This window comes from Sebastes fasciatus, chromosome 8 (genome assembly GCF_043250625.1).
Source record: "Sebastes fasciatus isolate fSebFas1 chromosome 8, fSebFas1.pri, whole genome shotgun sequence".
NCBI classification, from domain to species: Eukaryota; Metazoa; Chordata; class Actinopteri; order Perciformes; family Sebastidae; genus Sebastes; species Sebastes fasciatus.
In genome coordinates, this window is record NC_133802.1 from 17331453 (window position 1) to 17348143 (window position 16691).

At 39.4% G+C, this 16691-nt stretch overlaps 2 protein-coding genes across 3 annotated transcripts; both read left to right on the plus strand.

Moving 5' to 3' along the window:
* Window positions 1–208: 208 nt before the first annotated feature.
* trh (thyrotropin-releasing hormone) lies at window positions 209–4137 on the plus strand. 2 transcript variants are annotated; one of them, XM_074643928.1, is made up of 3 exons: window positions 209–364; window positions 1078–1292; window positions 2409–4137. In XM_074643928.1, exons 2-3 carry the CDS (start codon window positions 1100–1102, stop codon window positions 3038–3040), a joined length of 825 nt encoding a protein of 274 aa, XP_074500029.1. In that variant the 5' UTR covers window positions 209–364; window positions 1078–1099; the 3' UTR covers window positions 3041–4137. The 2 variants fall into 2 exon arrangements, with proteins under 2 accessions (XP_074500029.1, XP_074500030.1); XM_074643929.1 differs by having other exon boundaries at window positions 229–364; window positions 1082–1292.
* A 6064-nt stretch (window positions 4138–10201) lies between these two features.
* Window positions 10202–15311, plus strand: rbsn (rabenosyn, RAB effector). The gene is made up of 12 exons (XM_074643931.1): window positions 10202–10340; window positions 11344–11625; window positions 12052–12186; window positions 12336–12436; window positions 12554–12599; window positions 12695–12856; window positions 12950–13218; window positions 13400–13470; window positions 13568–13654; window positions 13743–13845; window positions 13986–14090; window positions 14182–15311. The coding sequence occupies exons 2-12, from the start codon at window positions 11463–11465 to the stop codon at window positions 15286–15288; spliced, it is 2349 nt and encodes a 782-aa protein (XP_074500032.1). The 5' UTR covers window positions 10202–10340; window positions 11344–11462; the 3' UTR covers window positions 15289–15311.
* The last annotated feature ends 1380 nt before the right edge of the window (window positions 15312–16691 follow it).

The window sequence follows — 16691 nt, forward strand, 5'->3', positions numbered from 1 at the left end:
TATGAATAAATGATTTGTGTGGTCAACAATTCACAATTTTTACGACTGAATTGGTCTCATCCAGTCATCTCCAGTGTTATCTTGGGCGTTTATTTGTTTTTCAAATGACTGATTGGGCAGAGATGGTTCTCCACATCCAGTTGCGCACGACTTGGTGACATCAGCGTGGACGAGGGATCCTGAGAAATGACTCCAGCGTTGGTGTGACGACAGTGACCGCTGAGTATAAAGGCTGAGACTTGGAAGTTATCTGCTCATACCTCCAGACTTGGTCTTTACTTGGTCACCAACCTGCTGCGCGAGGCTGAGAGCATCTACCCATCAGCACTGCGCGCGCTCAACAGACACTTTGGACACTTCCCAGGTGAGTCTGGCGCACTTCAGAAAATATGTCTATCTTTTGTGTTGGTGCAACTGCTTCATCATATCTGAAGAGGTCTAATATATTAGGCCTTATTCAAATTTATTTCGTAGGTTTTTAGACGTTCAGTTTACATCTTTTCTTTCTGTAAAACAGGTTTAAAATGCTACTGCAGTGAAATTAATCCATTTTTTTCTCCTCTGCAGATTGACTTGTTTTAGAATTTTATAAGAACTTGTAACTGGACAGTTTTATTTTATTTTTATTTTTTTATACTTTATTTTTTTCAAGGCTGTTTTCATATATGCAATCCATTGTTTGTAATTACAACAGTCTATAAACCAACTTTTAAGTAGATGAGCTTTACAGACAAACCCATCAAGTACACTAGAGAGAAAACGACCTCAACATTCAAAACCAAAACAAAACCAAGAAAAGAAATAACAATAATAATAATGACAAAAAGAAAGAGTAGAGTTAAAAAAAACAACAACAACAAAGCAAACAAAAAACTGGACAGTTTTAAAGAAAATTGCTTTTAAGAAGTTGAAACAAGTTGCACTGGACAAATTATCTCTGTGACTGACTGTTTTTGCAGAAAAGTAAGGCTTCGGTTCAAATAACTTATTTTTTTATGTTTAGAAAGTTCACCTTGCACGTACATTGATTTCATCTCTTCTATATTTCCCATCGACCATAATCTATTTCTTCACCAGACAGACGGCCAACTACATTACCATGAAGTCGACATGTCTGCTCATCCTGGCTTCTCTCGTGGTCTGCAACCTGACCGAGTCTGGAGGACAGGACATCCCTGCTGAGGACGAGACGGACGGGAGGAGGACCATAGACGACATCATCCTGCAGAAAGCAGAGAGTCTCCTGTTAAGGTCCATCCTCAAAAAGATGCAGGAGGAAGACGGCAGAAACGGTGCGTAAAATGCATGTGTTGGATAAACTTTACAGACTGATTTGATGCAAAATAATTGACAAAGTATATTAAAAATGTTTAATTTTCAGTTGTAAATGTCCAAAAATTCAATTCCCCACTATCATGACATTGATATCTGGACTATTTGTCTCACGTTTTAAATTGAAAGACTTTAACTGAAGTGACAACATGTTCCAAGCAGTTTTAAAGCTTAACACAGTACGAGAGTTTATGTAATTAAAAAGAATCATAAAAACAACAGTATGCTCTCTGGAAACATTAAAATTTCATCGGCAGTCAAATATCTAAACATGCATCATCTCATCATCTGTCTAGTTCACTGGTTGTGTGTGTGTGTGTGTGTGTGTGTGTGTGTGTGTGTGATGTTCATGGTGTATTATACTGTGTGGTGGGTTTCTTTTTTCTTTGAAAGCATTTTTTTCAGTACGGACTGATTTAATGCAAAATATTGCAAAGTATATTAAAAAATGTTTAATTTTCAGTTGTAAATGTCAAAAAATTCAATTTCCCGCTATCATGGCATTGATATCTGGACTATTTGTCTCACGTTTTAAACTGAAAGACTTTAACTGAAGTGACAACATGTTCCAAGCAGTTTTGAGCTTAACGCGTGAGTGTTTATATAATTATAAATAATCATAATGTTTGTTTTAAAACATGTTTTAAATGGCAACTAATCTTCCTCCAACTCAATATGACGCAAGGAACATGAACCACTCAACTACACTCGTTTGTGCGCATTTTACGCACAGCACCAGACAACATGTACTGTTCCTTTAATAATATTTTTAATTTTTAAATTGTAACTATTTATTCTATTCTATTTTTAGCGTGCTTATTTATTAGTGCTCTTAATTATTAGTTAATTACTTTATAGTTTTCACCAATTTGTTTTTTGCACTGAATTTCTGAGTGGTGGATGTAAGAAACACAATTTCCTTTTTTATGTGGAGCATAAAAATGACAAATAAAGGAATCTTGAATCTTGAAACTGGAATGTGGAATGTGGAATGTGGAATATGGAAAACGCGTTTTTTTGGCAGTAAAGTGGCTACACTTGAAGTAATCTTAAATATTGTCTTCCTCTCTCTCCAGAGGGATCTTCCTTTCAGACGGAATGGGTGACAAAACGACAGCATCCCGGTAAGAGATACAGCGAGGACTTGGAGAAGCGCCAGCATCCTGGGAGGAGAGAAGAAGGCGAGGACGAGCAGCAGCAGTTCTTGGACCTTCAAAAGAGACAACACCCGGGCAAACGCGAAGATGAAATGCACTCGTTCATGCAGCTGCAGAAAAGGCAGCACCCGGGAAAACGCTTCACGATGGAAACTGAAAACCCTGTGATGCTCCTGAGTGAACTTTCCAAACGACAGCATCCTGGAAAGAAACGCTATGTGGTGCTGCACAGCAAACGCCAGCATCCAGGTAAGCGCCATCAGGACGAGGAGGAGGAGGAGGATGATGATGACTGGGATGCGGATGGAGATGAAGAAGACCTCGCTGGATTGGAAAAGCGTCAGCACCCTGGAAAACGGTTTTGGGATAACTCCAGTCCGGATTTAGGCACGAACAGTCCATGTGATGTTTTGGACTCTACGAGCTGCAGCAAGACCAGTTTGCTGCTCGACTTTTTAGACAACATTAACAAGAGTCACGCCGAGGAGAAGAGACAACACCCGGGCAAAAGGTTCGCACCAGAGGAGGATTTAGTGGAGGAGGGAGAGTAGCTTAGAATAAAGTCTGGTATGTGTGTGTGTACTGTTGTGTTGTAAACAAATAAATGTGTAAATGAAGTGACCATAATGAATTATTAAAAATGATAAAAAATAATTTACATCATTTAATCTTTTGTGCCACAGACAACAACAACAAAACATGTATCTGCTGTCTGTTTCTTTGGAGAGCTTGTGCGTAATTGTCCTCCAAATATCGCTGTAAATATGGGTTTCATATAAGAGTACGTTGTGTAATGGAAATTCTGTCAATATTCCAAGATGAGTCCTAATAATGAACGTTGAAATAAGGATCTCAAACAGATGAAATGTCTTTGTTGTATTTTATTCTTGCAAGAGGAGGTACTGGTTATACAGAGTCACACAAAGTCTGCAGAAGAGTGCACTCCAGGAGATTATTACAATGTGATTATATAGAAATCTACAACAGGGACTGTGAGATAAGGAGTTGTTTAACACAGATAAGGAGTTGTTTTACTCAGACAGTGTCCCAGTAAAAGTAAACACTCAGTACTTTCCCACTACATGAGACAAAGAGCACACAGACAGTAACTTTCCACTGTTGCATAAAGAGACATCATTACATACAATGTGATTTTCCATTACAGTTGCCATATGTTGAACTTTTCATTATTATTATTACACTTATTTAGTATTTATTCCGTTAATTAGGCTTACTTATGTTAAAAAAAGTCCAAAAATGAAAGCATTAGTCTCCTGGCTTTTGTGATGTTGCCTCTGTGAGGCAGCACACGCTCTTCAGTATACAGTACATGCTGAAAACGTTTACAGCTTTGCAGAGGACATCCCTTCATTGATTGATTTGTGTTTCATTCTTTTCTACTCATGTAAAAATATAATGAATACCACCGCAAATAAAAAATGTCATTAATTATTTTTCTATTATTGCATGGATTAAGTTGATTCAACCCTAATGTTGTAAATTAAAAAGCTATACCTTTGCCTTAAAGTCAACCACCAATGTTTTTGTTGGACAATAAAACGCATTGGTAAAAATGTATGGTTTGCTTTAGTTGCAGTAATTCATGCCTTTAGTGCACCATTAAAGTCTATTAAACTGTTTAATCCAAGCCAACAGGTCTAATTAGTGTGTAGTCCAACAAAGCAGTCCCTCTCTGCCTTAGCCTCGTCTAGAAGGATTAATGCAATTCACTATAGCAGATAGAGTCAGGTATCCTCTTCTCACTTTAATTGGGCTCATTCCACCAGAGCAGCTGCACACAGGGCTGATCAATATGCAAATTATTCATCAAGCATGTGAGTTAGAGATGGAGACTTCATGGTAGAGAAGATCCACTGAAGCGCACACACAACTTTCCACTGCAGCGGTAATGCTTCAGTGGATTGATTGACAAACCATTAAGCAGGAAATACGCACTTATCTGCACAGGATGAACAGTTTCAGATGAATATATATATAGCCTATATTTATGTGACAGTGATATGCACACACCCCAACACACACACACACACACACACACACACTTCAGTTACTCTGTGGTTGCCAACATATTTGGTCCGTGAGCCCTCAAAATGAAGCAGACTCGCTCATTACAGGTTATGTCCTTAGTGTGGATGTGGTATTTCCTCTTATATTGTTTCATTTGAAGGAGTTTTATAGTCCTGAAAAGGTAAAAACTATCCAGGATTTTACAATACAAAAGCAAAAGTCAGAGAAACATAATTTTACATAACAGAAATACTTTTACTTACATTCAATCATCTTAAGAATTATGGTCCTGACCCCCAAGATTGAGAACGTCTGAGACAGTCTAACCAATTATTATACATTAATTTGCCCATGACTGACTAACTAGGGGGGCCTCGGGGCATACATGAACTTTGGGCCCCCACTGACCTCAAGGCCCTGACCTGCACATAAACTACACATGGCATCATAATTGTGTTTTACAACAGAGCCCCAAAAACTGAGCTGTATAGGCTAAAATATAAAGTTTATAAAACTATAGAGCTGAATTAGTGGAAGGTCTTAAAACTTCCCAACCGGTCGAGGCAGATGGCCGTCCACCCAGAGCCGGGCACTGCCCAAGGTTGCCGGCCGCTAAAGTTTTTCCTTGCCACTGTCGCATAAGAATGCATGCTCATGGAGGATCTCTAAATGATAGAGTACGGTCTAGACCTGCTCTATATGAAAAGCGTCTCGAGATAACTTCTGTTATGATTTGACGCTATATCAAAATAACATTAAACTGAAATTTTGATGAAGATTTTGACAGGGCCACTCTCCACTCTACAACGTAATAATGCAGGAATACAAAGCTTTTATCACCTCAGGTCATATAGTGCAGCATATTCCTCAACAAATTAGCAATTAATAATAATATGAAATTGTCCCAAACCAACAGACACACAGTGAACCTCAGGGGCAGTTTCCGCTCTACACACAAACCTTGCATTTGCCAACATAATTGAACTTACAGCAAACGCACACTCCATTAGTCAGGAGCATAGACTGTATATATATTTATATACAGTCATTGGTAGACTATATATCTTTATATGCAGTCACTGGTGGACTATATATCTTTATACACAGTCACTGGTAGACTATATATCTTTATATACAGTCACTGGTAGACTATATATCTTTATATGCAGTCACTGGTGGACTATATATCTTTATACACAGTCACTGGAGAACTATATATCTTTATATACAGTCACTGGTAGACTTTAGCATGACATGCTTGTGTTTATGTTTCAAAGACTGAAAGCCATTTAGTTCACTCATAGACCTAAACAACAAACAAAAGCAGAATCAAACACATAAAGTACAAGAAGAAACACAAAGACACAACGGCAAATGATATATAGGCTACTTACATTCACATTGTGGTCCAGTGTTGTGATGGCGGTGACCTCCTCAGCAGGTGAGGAAACTACTTCCTGAATAAACCAGAGAGAGACGGAAGTTAGGGGTGAAAGGAAAGATGGAGGAAAGTGATTTAGTCGAGGAAGAGGACATAAACAATACCTCAGACGGTCAGAATCAGGAAAATGTTACCTACTTATAGGCTCTTGTGAGATTCCCAGTAACCAGCTTGGCCTTGGGGTGAGTTATGGAGGGAATCATGAATATGGGAAGTATGGAAAAGAAGCAGACAGATGTTGCTTGAACACGTTGAGAGACTCATAGCGCCGCCTACAGGCGAGGAGAGGTACTCACACGGAAAATGGAAATACAAAGGAAGAAAGTGGAGAGAAAACTGACTTTATGCAAGTTGTGGGTGAAAGAGCACATCCATGGGGACCAATGTTGAAGGTACAGCCAGGTAATAAATGACAATTTAATATTAGAAAAGAAAATCTAGTGACCGGTGTCTAAAACTCAAACGATTTAGTTACAGTACAGTAAAAGTAAAGCAGCAGCTCACCATCCTGGGCTGACTTGGGAAGAGTTTAGATACATTCTTCAGACAAAATCCAGTCAAGAACCATTAATGCACCTTAATAAACCTTACTTGGATTTTTGTAATACAGGCCCTTACGAAAAAGTAGTATACTTCAAGTTTATTTTATGAACTTAAGTAAAGTTCAAGTATATTTCCCAAGTATACTTATGTAGTAAGTATACTAATATCAATGTACTAGTAATATACTTGTAAGTGTACTACTTCAATACGTCTTGGGATTAAATTGGCCCATTTTTTAGTTTATAAAAGTATACTTTTAAGTCAACTTTAAGTGTAAGAATATTAATCTTTTAGTACACAACTAAACAGATAATAATGCACACAGTGCACTTTCATAGACTAGCGCTACTTTTTTAATTCTGCACACCACAAACAGCTCTACTCTGCACATGTATAGACTGTTTTTACTGTATTATACCAATAATGTACAGCTTTATTCTGCAATTTAGTCTATTTTAAAAAAAACTCTCATCCCAGATTATATTCCATATTTGACATTTCTTAATCCCCTGGTCTCTACCGTGTATCTCCTATATTTTATTATTCAGCACTATATCATTTTTTGCACTATATTCACTTTTTTAATAGTTGTGTATCACAGCTGTTACCCTGCACTATATTCAGTTTTAACAGTTTTCTTCATCTCCTTGTATTTTCATATCTGGTATATTTGTACTTTGTACTTTGCACTACTAACTTTTTTACTGCCTTTTACTAACATGTTTTGCACTATGGAACTGTGTTGCTGGAAGCTTGAATTTCCCTCGGGATCAATACAGTTACTATCTATCTATCTATCTATCTATCTATCTATCTATCTATCTATCTATAGTTTACATCTAAGTTGTATTTTGTAAAGCAACTATACTATGAAGTGAACTATACTACAAGTGGACTTATACTGTAGGTATACTCTAGGTAGGTACTTGTAGCCCACTTTTAGTTTATGAAAGTACACTTTGAAGTATAATCTCAGTAAGTTACTAGTTCAAAATTTTTACTGCAACTACTTGTAAGTTTTCTTTAACTTATAGTACTCAGCCAATGATTTATGCATTACATAAAGTGACTTGCTCCTTTTGCTATTTTACTTGATGATTTGTGATGAGATTTTAAAAAATAATAAAATGTGTTGTTCTTGCATGCCTCTACGGTGAACGGATAATCCCAAAACTTGATGAATTGAAGTAAATTCATATCAAAACATCCTTTTAAAAACTCTCACACACTTTAATAAGCTACTCTATCAAAAAGTAAGCACAACTAAGAGCCAAGTATTCTTTTCTGTAGGCCTATAAGGCAAGAATACTTAATTATACTTTTCTTAAGTATATCTTGATCAAAAGATTAAGTACAAGTAGGCCTATAAGCCAACTTAGACTTTTCTGTATACTTGTCAGTATGAGCCAAGTATACTTACACTTTTAAGTATACTTGTCAGTATGAGCCAAATATACTTAAGTGTACTTTTGTTAAGTATACCTCTGATAAGTACATAAATAGTTTAAAAGAAGTATACTAATAGCACACTTGAATAAACTTCATTTTGGTAAGGGGAGACAATCTTCAGACAAAATCCAATCAAGAATCATTTGTGTGCTACACTTGTTACCTCATAGACTACCGGGAAAACGTGAAGGTCAGGAATTTGTTGTGGTATAGGGAAATGGTGATCATTAATTATTATAATAGGCCTATATATAGAAGGTTAGAGTTGGAAAAGTTGCTGGAAGTTAAAGACATCAGGATAGACACAGAGTAATAGGGTGTGGAGATTTTAATTCCCCAAATTCACTTTGGGGTAGGGGACCTAGTTGACACACTGATGTAAATGGTGAAGTGGTAGATGTTCTCTTAGAGGACAGAGAGTTGGTATGTCTGAATTGGGATCATTTAGTTGCATACAAGAGAGCCAAGGCAGTAGAGGGAAGAACAATAAGACAAGCAAAGTGAAATTGGGAGGACTGTCTCAATAGCAGAAGTGTGGAGTATGAGTAAGAGGGCGGTAACAGAAGGAGTACCCAGTGTTTGAGTCTGAAGCAGAAGTAGTAGGCCCCAAGTAGGCTACAGACAGGGGTGAATCTGAAATAATGATGAAACCATTTGTTCAGATACTGTTTCATACTGAAGAAGGAAGAAGGAGAGGAGAAATAAGAGAGAAAACATCCAGGAGCATTGGATAGGAGTAGTTTATAGGGTTATCACACCCAAAGTGTGTGAAGGAGCGCTATCGCAGGTCCTTCCTTCCTGCAGCTGTCAGACTCCACAAACTTATACATAACGTTATACTCACAAATGAATCCAGTAATAAGTGTGTGGTTGACAGTTAGTATTGTCTTTGACAGCTCGACAACAACAACACCTGCTGCAGCAGCAGCAGGTGTTGCTGCTCTCAGTAGACCACTTACACTTACACACCAAAAACTGACAATAACTGCACTATACTTTATAATGACTGTGCAATATCATTATCATTATTACTACTAAGGTGTAATTCATACTGTGCAATATTTTCAGGTGGAATTTCATTTCATTCTCACTGTACAATATCATTTTCCACTTGTGCAATTTTGTTAATAGTGTGTTTATTGTCAATACTGTATATACTGCTCCTATTTTTATACTTCCTTCTATTTAAATGGTTCATATTTTGTTACACTTTGTTTAGCTCTTTTTTTTTTACTGTGTTAGCTAATGCATTTTGTTTTCTGCACTATCCCCATTGATACTGTACACTGCAAATTTCCCCACTGCGGGACTAATAAAGGAATATCTTATCTTATCTTATCTTATCACCCAGTCAATTTGCCATTCAGTTTAGAAATAAATTAAAAGATGCATGTAGATGAATGTCAATCAGAAAATAGTTTTTACATAATGTTGAGAGATCTTAAAGATTAGGCTTTAAGCTAACTTTTGGATCTTTATATCAGGGTCTGGGAGGAAGAGAGGCTGCCAAAAGCATGGGAGGAGGCTATAATAGTTAATGTAAGGATTAATAGGTATAATTTAAAGGTCCGATATTATAAAAAAGTGAGATTTTCATGTTTTTTTATTATAAAGCAGGCTTAAGTCCTATATAAATACTGTGAAAGTATCGAGACACTCAATCCACAGGGAAATACACACAGCCCGTATTCAGACACTCTGCATTCGAAACAAGCTGTCAGGATTTCTGCCCATTCGTGATGTCACGAATATACAATATTTAGACCCCTTGACACAATTTTAAACGTAAACATTCTAAATGTGTCCCAGTTTATTTCCTGGTTGCAGTGTGTATGTGAATGTCATCAGCTGACAGGAAGTACACATGGACCCAAGCTGTTGCCTGGCAACGCAATTCTGTTGCAATTCCGTCAAAATGCGCTAAAACGGAGCGTTTCAGACAGAGGATAAATACATGCATATTCAGGCAGACAGTATGAGGAGAATAAAGTTTTTCTTTAACATTACAGCATGTAAACATGTTCTAGTAGAAACACAGAATACAAGTATGAACCTGAAAATGAGCATAATATGGGACCTTTAACTTCTGGTCCACATCCTGAAGTAGAAGATGGCAGTAATGCACCATTAAAACCATAGTACATCCCCTCCAAAATAGAAAAAATATTAGTTGTGACAGGGGCTGTCCCAGTCTGTCCCAGTCTGTCACAGTCTGTCCCAGTCTGTCTCTGTGTGTTTGGTGTGGTTTGTCCCTCCTCTCTTCTCTTACCAACTGAATGCTAATCACATGACCAGGCAGGGCTGCTGCTGCTGCAGCTGGTGTTGTCGAGCTGTCGAGCTGTCAAAGACAATACTAACTGTCAACCACACACTTATTACTGGATTCATTTGTGAGTATAATGTTATGTTTAAGTTTGAAGTCATTCATCTCCGTGTTTTGAACAAGGAGATTAGAGAAAGGATGACTAAAGAAAGAGAGAGCTGCTTGTTAGCATCCTGAAGCTAACGTCACATTCTCTTGTTACATAAATATCAGCTAAACTATATAACTTTAGCCGACGGATATTTCATATATTGAATAAAGTGGTGCTCGCTTTTGCAGTCAGAATAGTAGATAACGTTACTTATGGTTATAGTTAGGTTTGTTTTTGTGGGTTAAGTAGCTCTATATATATGAAGTCTTAGCTGGCTAACATGCTACCTGGTAAACATGTAGTGTTACAACTTTATTTAGGTTCATTTATATGCATCAAATCAAGAAAACACATGTGGTGTCTTCGTTTTAACATGTTTGATGTGTGATTTGTGCAACTCATGTAACTGTATGTAGTAAGGTTAGCTTGTTAGCTAGACTTTTATAGAAGGACATGCAGCTCTCTCTAGTGGACTACAGTGGGTGTAGCTACCTTTGAACCTTTGTTACTTCACTCATGAGGGCAATATTATATATTATTATAATATTATATTATATATTATATTATAATAATATGTTATATTATAATAATAATATAATATTATATTATTATAATAATATAATATATATTATAATAATATGTTATATTATAATTATAATATAATATTATAATAATATAATATTATTATTATAATATAACATATTATTATAATATAATCTATAATATTATATTATTATAATAATAATTATATTATAATATATATTATAATATAGCCTATTTCAGCTTCACAATCCTCTTTAGTGTGTCTGTCAGATATTGCTGTGATGCTGTTGTATAGCCCTGAGACTCTTTCCTCCCATGTTTAAATCACATTATTAGGTTTGCAGGTTTGAAGTTCACAGTCCAATCTGGAATATCATGTATGGATATTGTTAAACATTTGTGGCCTCAATCTGCTTTGCCCCCCTGCTCTTCCCAGGATTTTCACTGGCGTGATGGAGCTATTATGGGGTGGGTTGTACACCCCGTGACATGTGGACTGAAGCAAGAATCTCCCCATCTTGCATCTCTTCTCCATAAACACAGCCCTCTGCTGTCATGGCCTCCAGTTATCCACCCCCCTTTGAGGGCACAGGGGAAGTGAAGGAGGGCTTTCTTTGCCCGCTGTGCCTGAAGGACCTTCAGTCGTTCTACCAACTCCAAGACCACTATGAAGAGGAGCACTCTGGAGATGACCGCCATGTTAGGGGACAGCTCAAAAGTAAGTCCCGTTGATTGTATTTGTGGACTCTGCTCACATCCACACTACCATTTGAGTCTTATCGTGTTCTAGTGCGAAACAGAGTCTAAAAAACAAAAATAACTTTGTCTAGTTTAGCAAAAAGACGATGTGGCCTTCCTTAAAAAGCAGTTAAAGGAGTACAATTTGATATAAGGGCACTGCAGTGTTAGACTAGGGGAGATTGTTGCCAGGATGATTTGGCAACAAACCGTATGCTGCTGCAGGGAGGCACAGTAGATGAAACTGGAAATGTAGAGAGGAAGAATCTTGGGTGTAAACAGAGGCATGCAAGGGGGTTAGCTGTCTGATTTGAATGCAGTTGTTCAACATGATAATGGAACTGGAAATAAGTGGATGTTCTTGTGGACTTGGAGGTAGTTGTGTCCTAATTTTCTTTTTGCACAGGTTTGGTTCAGAAGGCAAAGAAAGCCAAAGACAAGCTATTTAAAAGTGATGGAGATGACAGACCGGATACAGGCAGTTATGAGTCCTTTTACTACGGTGGAGTGGACCCCTACATGTGGGAGCCTCAGGAACTGGGTGAGACTGTTAAACTGGGTCGAAATAAATCTCCACCTTTTGGTTTGTCATATCATTAGGATAAAATTAAATAAGTATTGATAAGAATGACTTAAGAACGCCTTTAAGCAGCAACCACGTGCTGAACTACTTTCTCTTTGCTTTTGTAGGAGCGACCAGAAGTCACCTGGACTTCTTTAAAAAGCACCGGGCAGCAAGGATAGATCACTATGTTATTGAGGTCAACAAGCTCATCATTAGACTGGAAAAGGTATGCTTACAATAGCACAAATCACAACTCATTCAAACCATAAATCTCTTCCCGCTGTTCCTACTAAGATGGGCGTAACTGTGCTAACTCATTTTCCATAAAAACTTGTTGTTTCAGTTGACATCGTTTGACAGGATCAACTCCGATGCTGCCAAAATCAGAGGTCTGTCCTTGTGTGTTTTCATTACAACTCTGACTCCCCTCAGTCTATGTATGATTTAATGTTATAAATTAATGAGTGTTTATCCTACTTTATAGCCATTGAGAAGTCAGTGGTGTCATGGGTGAATGACTCGGATGTCCCGTTCTGTCCTGACTGTGGAAACAAGTTCAACATCCGGAACAGGCGGCACCACTGTCGTCTCTGTGGGTCCATCATGTGTAGGAGGTGCATGGAGTTTGTCCCCTTGCCTTTGGCTCGTACGTATGAACAAAACTCTCACAAACAATCATCAGATATCAACTCAAGTTTTGCTTTAATGTGTCTCAATGCTGTGAAATGTCTGTTCATAGAAAAGCTGATTAATGGGACGCGAGAGGCCCTGTGTGTACCTGGAAGCCCCATTCAGTCCCAGTCTCCCCCAGTGGGAGGCGGCGGCGGCGGCAGCGGGATGGGTTCCAGGAGAGGCAGCATCAGCAGCTTGAGCAGCGTCACCTCCATGTTGGAGGAAAAGGACGACGAGAAGATTCGATGCTGTCGCCACTGTATGGACACGCTGCTGAAGAGGCAGCAGAAGTTGGAAGAGAAGGACCACATGCCGGACGTGGTGAAACTTTACGAGGTTGGCAAATCAAACAATCTCATATTTACAATCTGTCTCTTCTTCTGTTCCCACTAGTAGTGATTCTGTGTTTTCTTTTCAAGCTGTCTTGAGTTTACACTGTTTTATCCTTCCGGTCATTCAGTGTTTGTCTTTTGGGGTTTCCTGTTGTTCAGTTGCTCAAAACTTGTCTTCCTGTCAGAGGCTGAGGATGTGCATGGAGAAGGTGGATGAAAGGGCTCCAGAATACATCAGGATGGCCGAGTCTCTCAAGTAAGCCCCATTAAAAAGTTTCTGATGTGAGAAATAATCTTTGGATCTGTGATTAGAGAGACTGCTTGCTCACCGTCATGGCTGTATGCTTTCACAGTGCCGGAGAAACCACATACAATCTTGACACTGCTGGTGGACTGAGACTGGAAGTGCAGAAATACTACGAACTTATCGATGCCCTGAGGTACATGTCGGTCCTAAATGACAAAATTGAACAGAAGTCTTCTGTTATGTTTAAAAAGATCTAATGGAGTTCTGTGTTTTCTTCTCAGTAAGAGGATTTTAACACTAAGAGCAAAAGATGACCCACCACCGCATCCAAAAGCCCTCCAGCTGCAGAAGATGATCCGCTATACGGCTACGCTATTTGTCCAGGTGAAGTTCAATTCTCAGCATCCAAATGGGGCTATACTGTGCATTTCCAATCATCACTCTGTTGCATTTATACAGTATTTCCACTTTTTGATCCTTTCTGTCCCCGAATTCACCCGTTCTTCGTGTCATTCTTGTTTTAGGAGAAGCTGTTAGGTCTCATGTCTTTACCCACTAAGGATAAATATGAAGAGCTGAAAGAAAAGAGAAAACAGGAACAAGAGAAGAGACTCCAACAAGAGAGACTGGTGAGACTGTGCACTGATACTTCTCATGCTTCTTCTTCATTTGTAACAAGTTACTAAATGTCAATGCTTCATATATTTCCCTGCTCAACAGGTAACCCAGGACACCCTGAAGAAGAGGCAGGAGACTGAGAGAAACCGTCCACCTCCCAGCACCAACGGAGAGCTGCCGCAGGCACCCAGAGCTCCGCACATGACCAAAGCTGGTGGATGGTTGCCCTCCGCAGACTCCGTCCACACACGCAGCGAGCTGGAGGACCCCCTCCTGCAGCAGATTGAGAACATCCAGTCATTCCTTCGTCAAGCGCGGGAGGCCAAGAGGACGGACGAGGTTGCCATGTTGGAGGAGAACCTGCGTCAGCTGCAGGATGAATACGACCAGCAGCAGACCAGCCTGGCCATCGCGCTCTCCCACAAGCTGGCCCAGGAGGAGAGCTTGCAGCAGGGGGAGCTCGATCGTCTCGAAGCCCGGGAAAGGGAGGAGAGGGAGTATTGGGGCCCCACTGTGGGCTCCACCCAGCCTTCCTTCACCTGGGAGAGGTCTCTGGATATCAGTCCGGCAGGGGGCTTACAAGGAGAGGAAGATACTGAAGAAGGGGACCTGACTCCAAAAGCTGAGAGGAGTCCATCCTCCGTAAGAGCGTTCCCTGCTCTCACAAGCCAAGAGGAGTCGCCTCCAAGGTTGAGGAGCTTAGGGGGCCACGTAACCCCCCCTGGTGGTGAAGGACAGAACGCCGCCTCCCTTAACCCTTTCGGTGAGGAGGACTCTACTCCCGTTGAGGAGGATCCATCCAATCCCTTCTCTGAGGACATAAAGAGGGAACACAAAGAGGTGAGCAATGGGAAGAAAGAATACAACCCATTCGATGAAGACGAAGAAGTCGTGGAGGACAAACAGGCTGAGGCCGCACCCGGCAACCCCTTTGAGGACGGCGATACCGACAAAGGTAACCCTTTCCTGGAAGCCTCTGGGAATTCTCCAGAAGTCTCGACCAATCCCTTCGACGGAGACAATGACGACGAGGTTTTGCCCGACGTGGACATGATAGAGGAGGAGCTGCTGCTGCAGCAGATCGACAACATAAGGGCCTACATTTTTGACGCCAAGCTCAGCGGGCGTCTTGACGAGGTGGAGCTCCTGTCAGAGAACCTCAGAGAGCTACAGCGCACCCTACAAGAACAGAAGAAAAAGAAGCACTGACACCTTTCCCTAAAAAAACAAAACCCTGATTACCTGCTACTTACCAAGTCCTGCAAGGCTAGCTCACTTTACATGACTCATGAGCCCACTGGTTTTAGTTTGGGTGAGGTCTGCTGCACCACAAAAAGATTAGGTTAGTCTCAAAATTAAATAAGTACTAGAGCTCAGTCGTCTGGAGTGACTCCAAAACATCTTTCTAAACCACTTATCCTGTAAAGGGTCGCAGAGGGCTGGAGCCTATCCCAGCATGCACAAATTTTAAGCACTGCAAATTGTACAGGCATGTTGCTGAAGATATTAACCCTGTCGTACAGTATCAGGGACAACACGAACAATGGAAGGCAGAAGAATGCAATTTGAATGTTTGTTTTTTTAATCGTCAGATGGTTGTTTGAGTTGAGTGTGGCCGAGGAAGTTAGGATGTATGATTTGGATCTCTGGTAGAAGCAATGAACTAAGTCAAGATGTAATTGTGGCCAAGGGTGAACAATTGGGAGCCACAAAGCACTTGATGCACGTTAAACTAAAGGTTTTAAACAACTTTTTTTTTTTTCACATTTGCAGTAGTACTCCCCAAGACCTGTAAACAGACTTTGATGTGTAAAATCGGTGGAGCTGCCCTTTAATTCCACTGATATTAGTGCCATCTTGTACCTATAACTTTGGTTTATTTATGGTAATTGAACTTCCTGCTGTTCATTGAACCAAAGAACCAAACCATGCATTTCTGTTCTATCTGTTCTAACAACATTCAAAATAAACAACAAAATAACCATCTGATAATTTAATTAGAAACAAATGAAATTAGACTTTTATGACCATATTTGGGCAGTGTTTGAAGGAAACTGATCATTCAATAAGTGATATATAACTTCTATAAGATATATTAAAATTTAATCACAGGGTTAAATTTCTAATTCAGTCACACGACCTGCACCCAGAGCCTGTGACCACTTTGTGTCATAACGGAAATTAAAGGCACATTACACAGAAATAAGCCATTCTTGTTGTGTAACTGTCACTCGTACGGACTATGATGACGTTATCAGAGGGAAAAGCTTTTAATCTGTAATCATACTATAAATAACCACATGTACATCTGCGTCATCTACATTATGACAGGAGTTGAATAAGTATTTGTTCTAACAGCTGTTAATTTCTGTGTCAGTGAAAGTTGCTTTTTCTGTAACACTGAATTCAAATGTTAATCGGTCTCTGTCAGGTGATATCTGCATGGTCTCACTCAAGCAGATTCGGTTCAGTAATTATTTTGTGCATCTTGTCTCGTAGGCCTTGGCATGGTTGCATTTTAGACCGTAATTTTTGTTTTAAACAGCATCTTAAATGCCACATTGAGCCAAGTGAACAAAACGTTTTCCACGTCCTACTGTGCGACCCCTAAA

Coding starts and splice junctions, on each gene's coding strand:
- rbsn (XM_074643931.1), top strand. CDS start 11,463: ATGGCCTCCAGTTATCCACCCCCCTTTGAGGGCACAGGGGAAGTGAAG. Junction 12,187..12,335: donor GTGGGAGCCTCAGGAACTGG/GTGAGACTGTTA, acceptor TTGCTTTTGTAG/GAGCGACCAGAAGTCACCTG. Junction 12,857..12,949: donor TGTCCCCTTGCCTTTGGCTC/GTACGTATGAAC, acceptor GTCTGTTCATAG/AAAAGCTGATTAATGGGACG.
- trh (XM_074643928.1), top strand. CDS start 1,100: ATGAAGTCGACATGTCTGCTCATCCTGGCTTCTCTCGTGGTCTGCAAC. Junction 1,293..2,408: donor GGAGGAAGACGGCAGAAACG/GTGCGTAAAATG, acceptor CTCTCTCTCCAG/AGGGATCTTCCTTTCAGACG.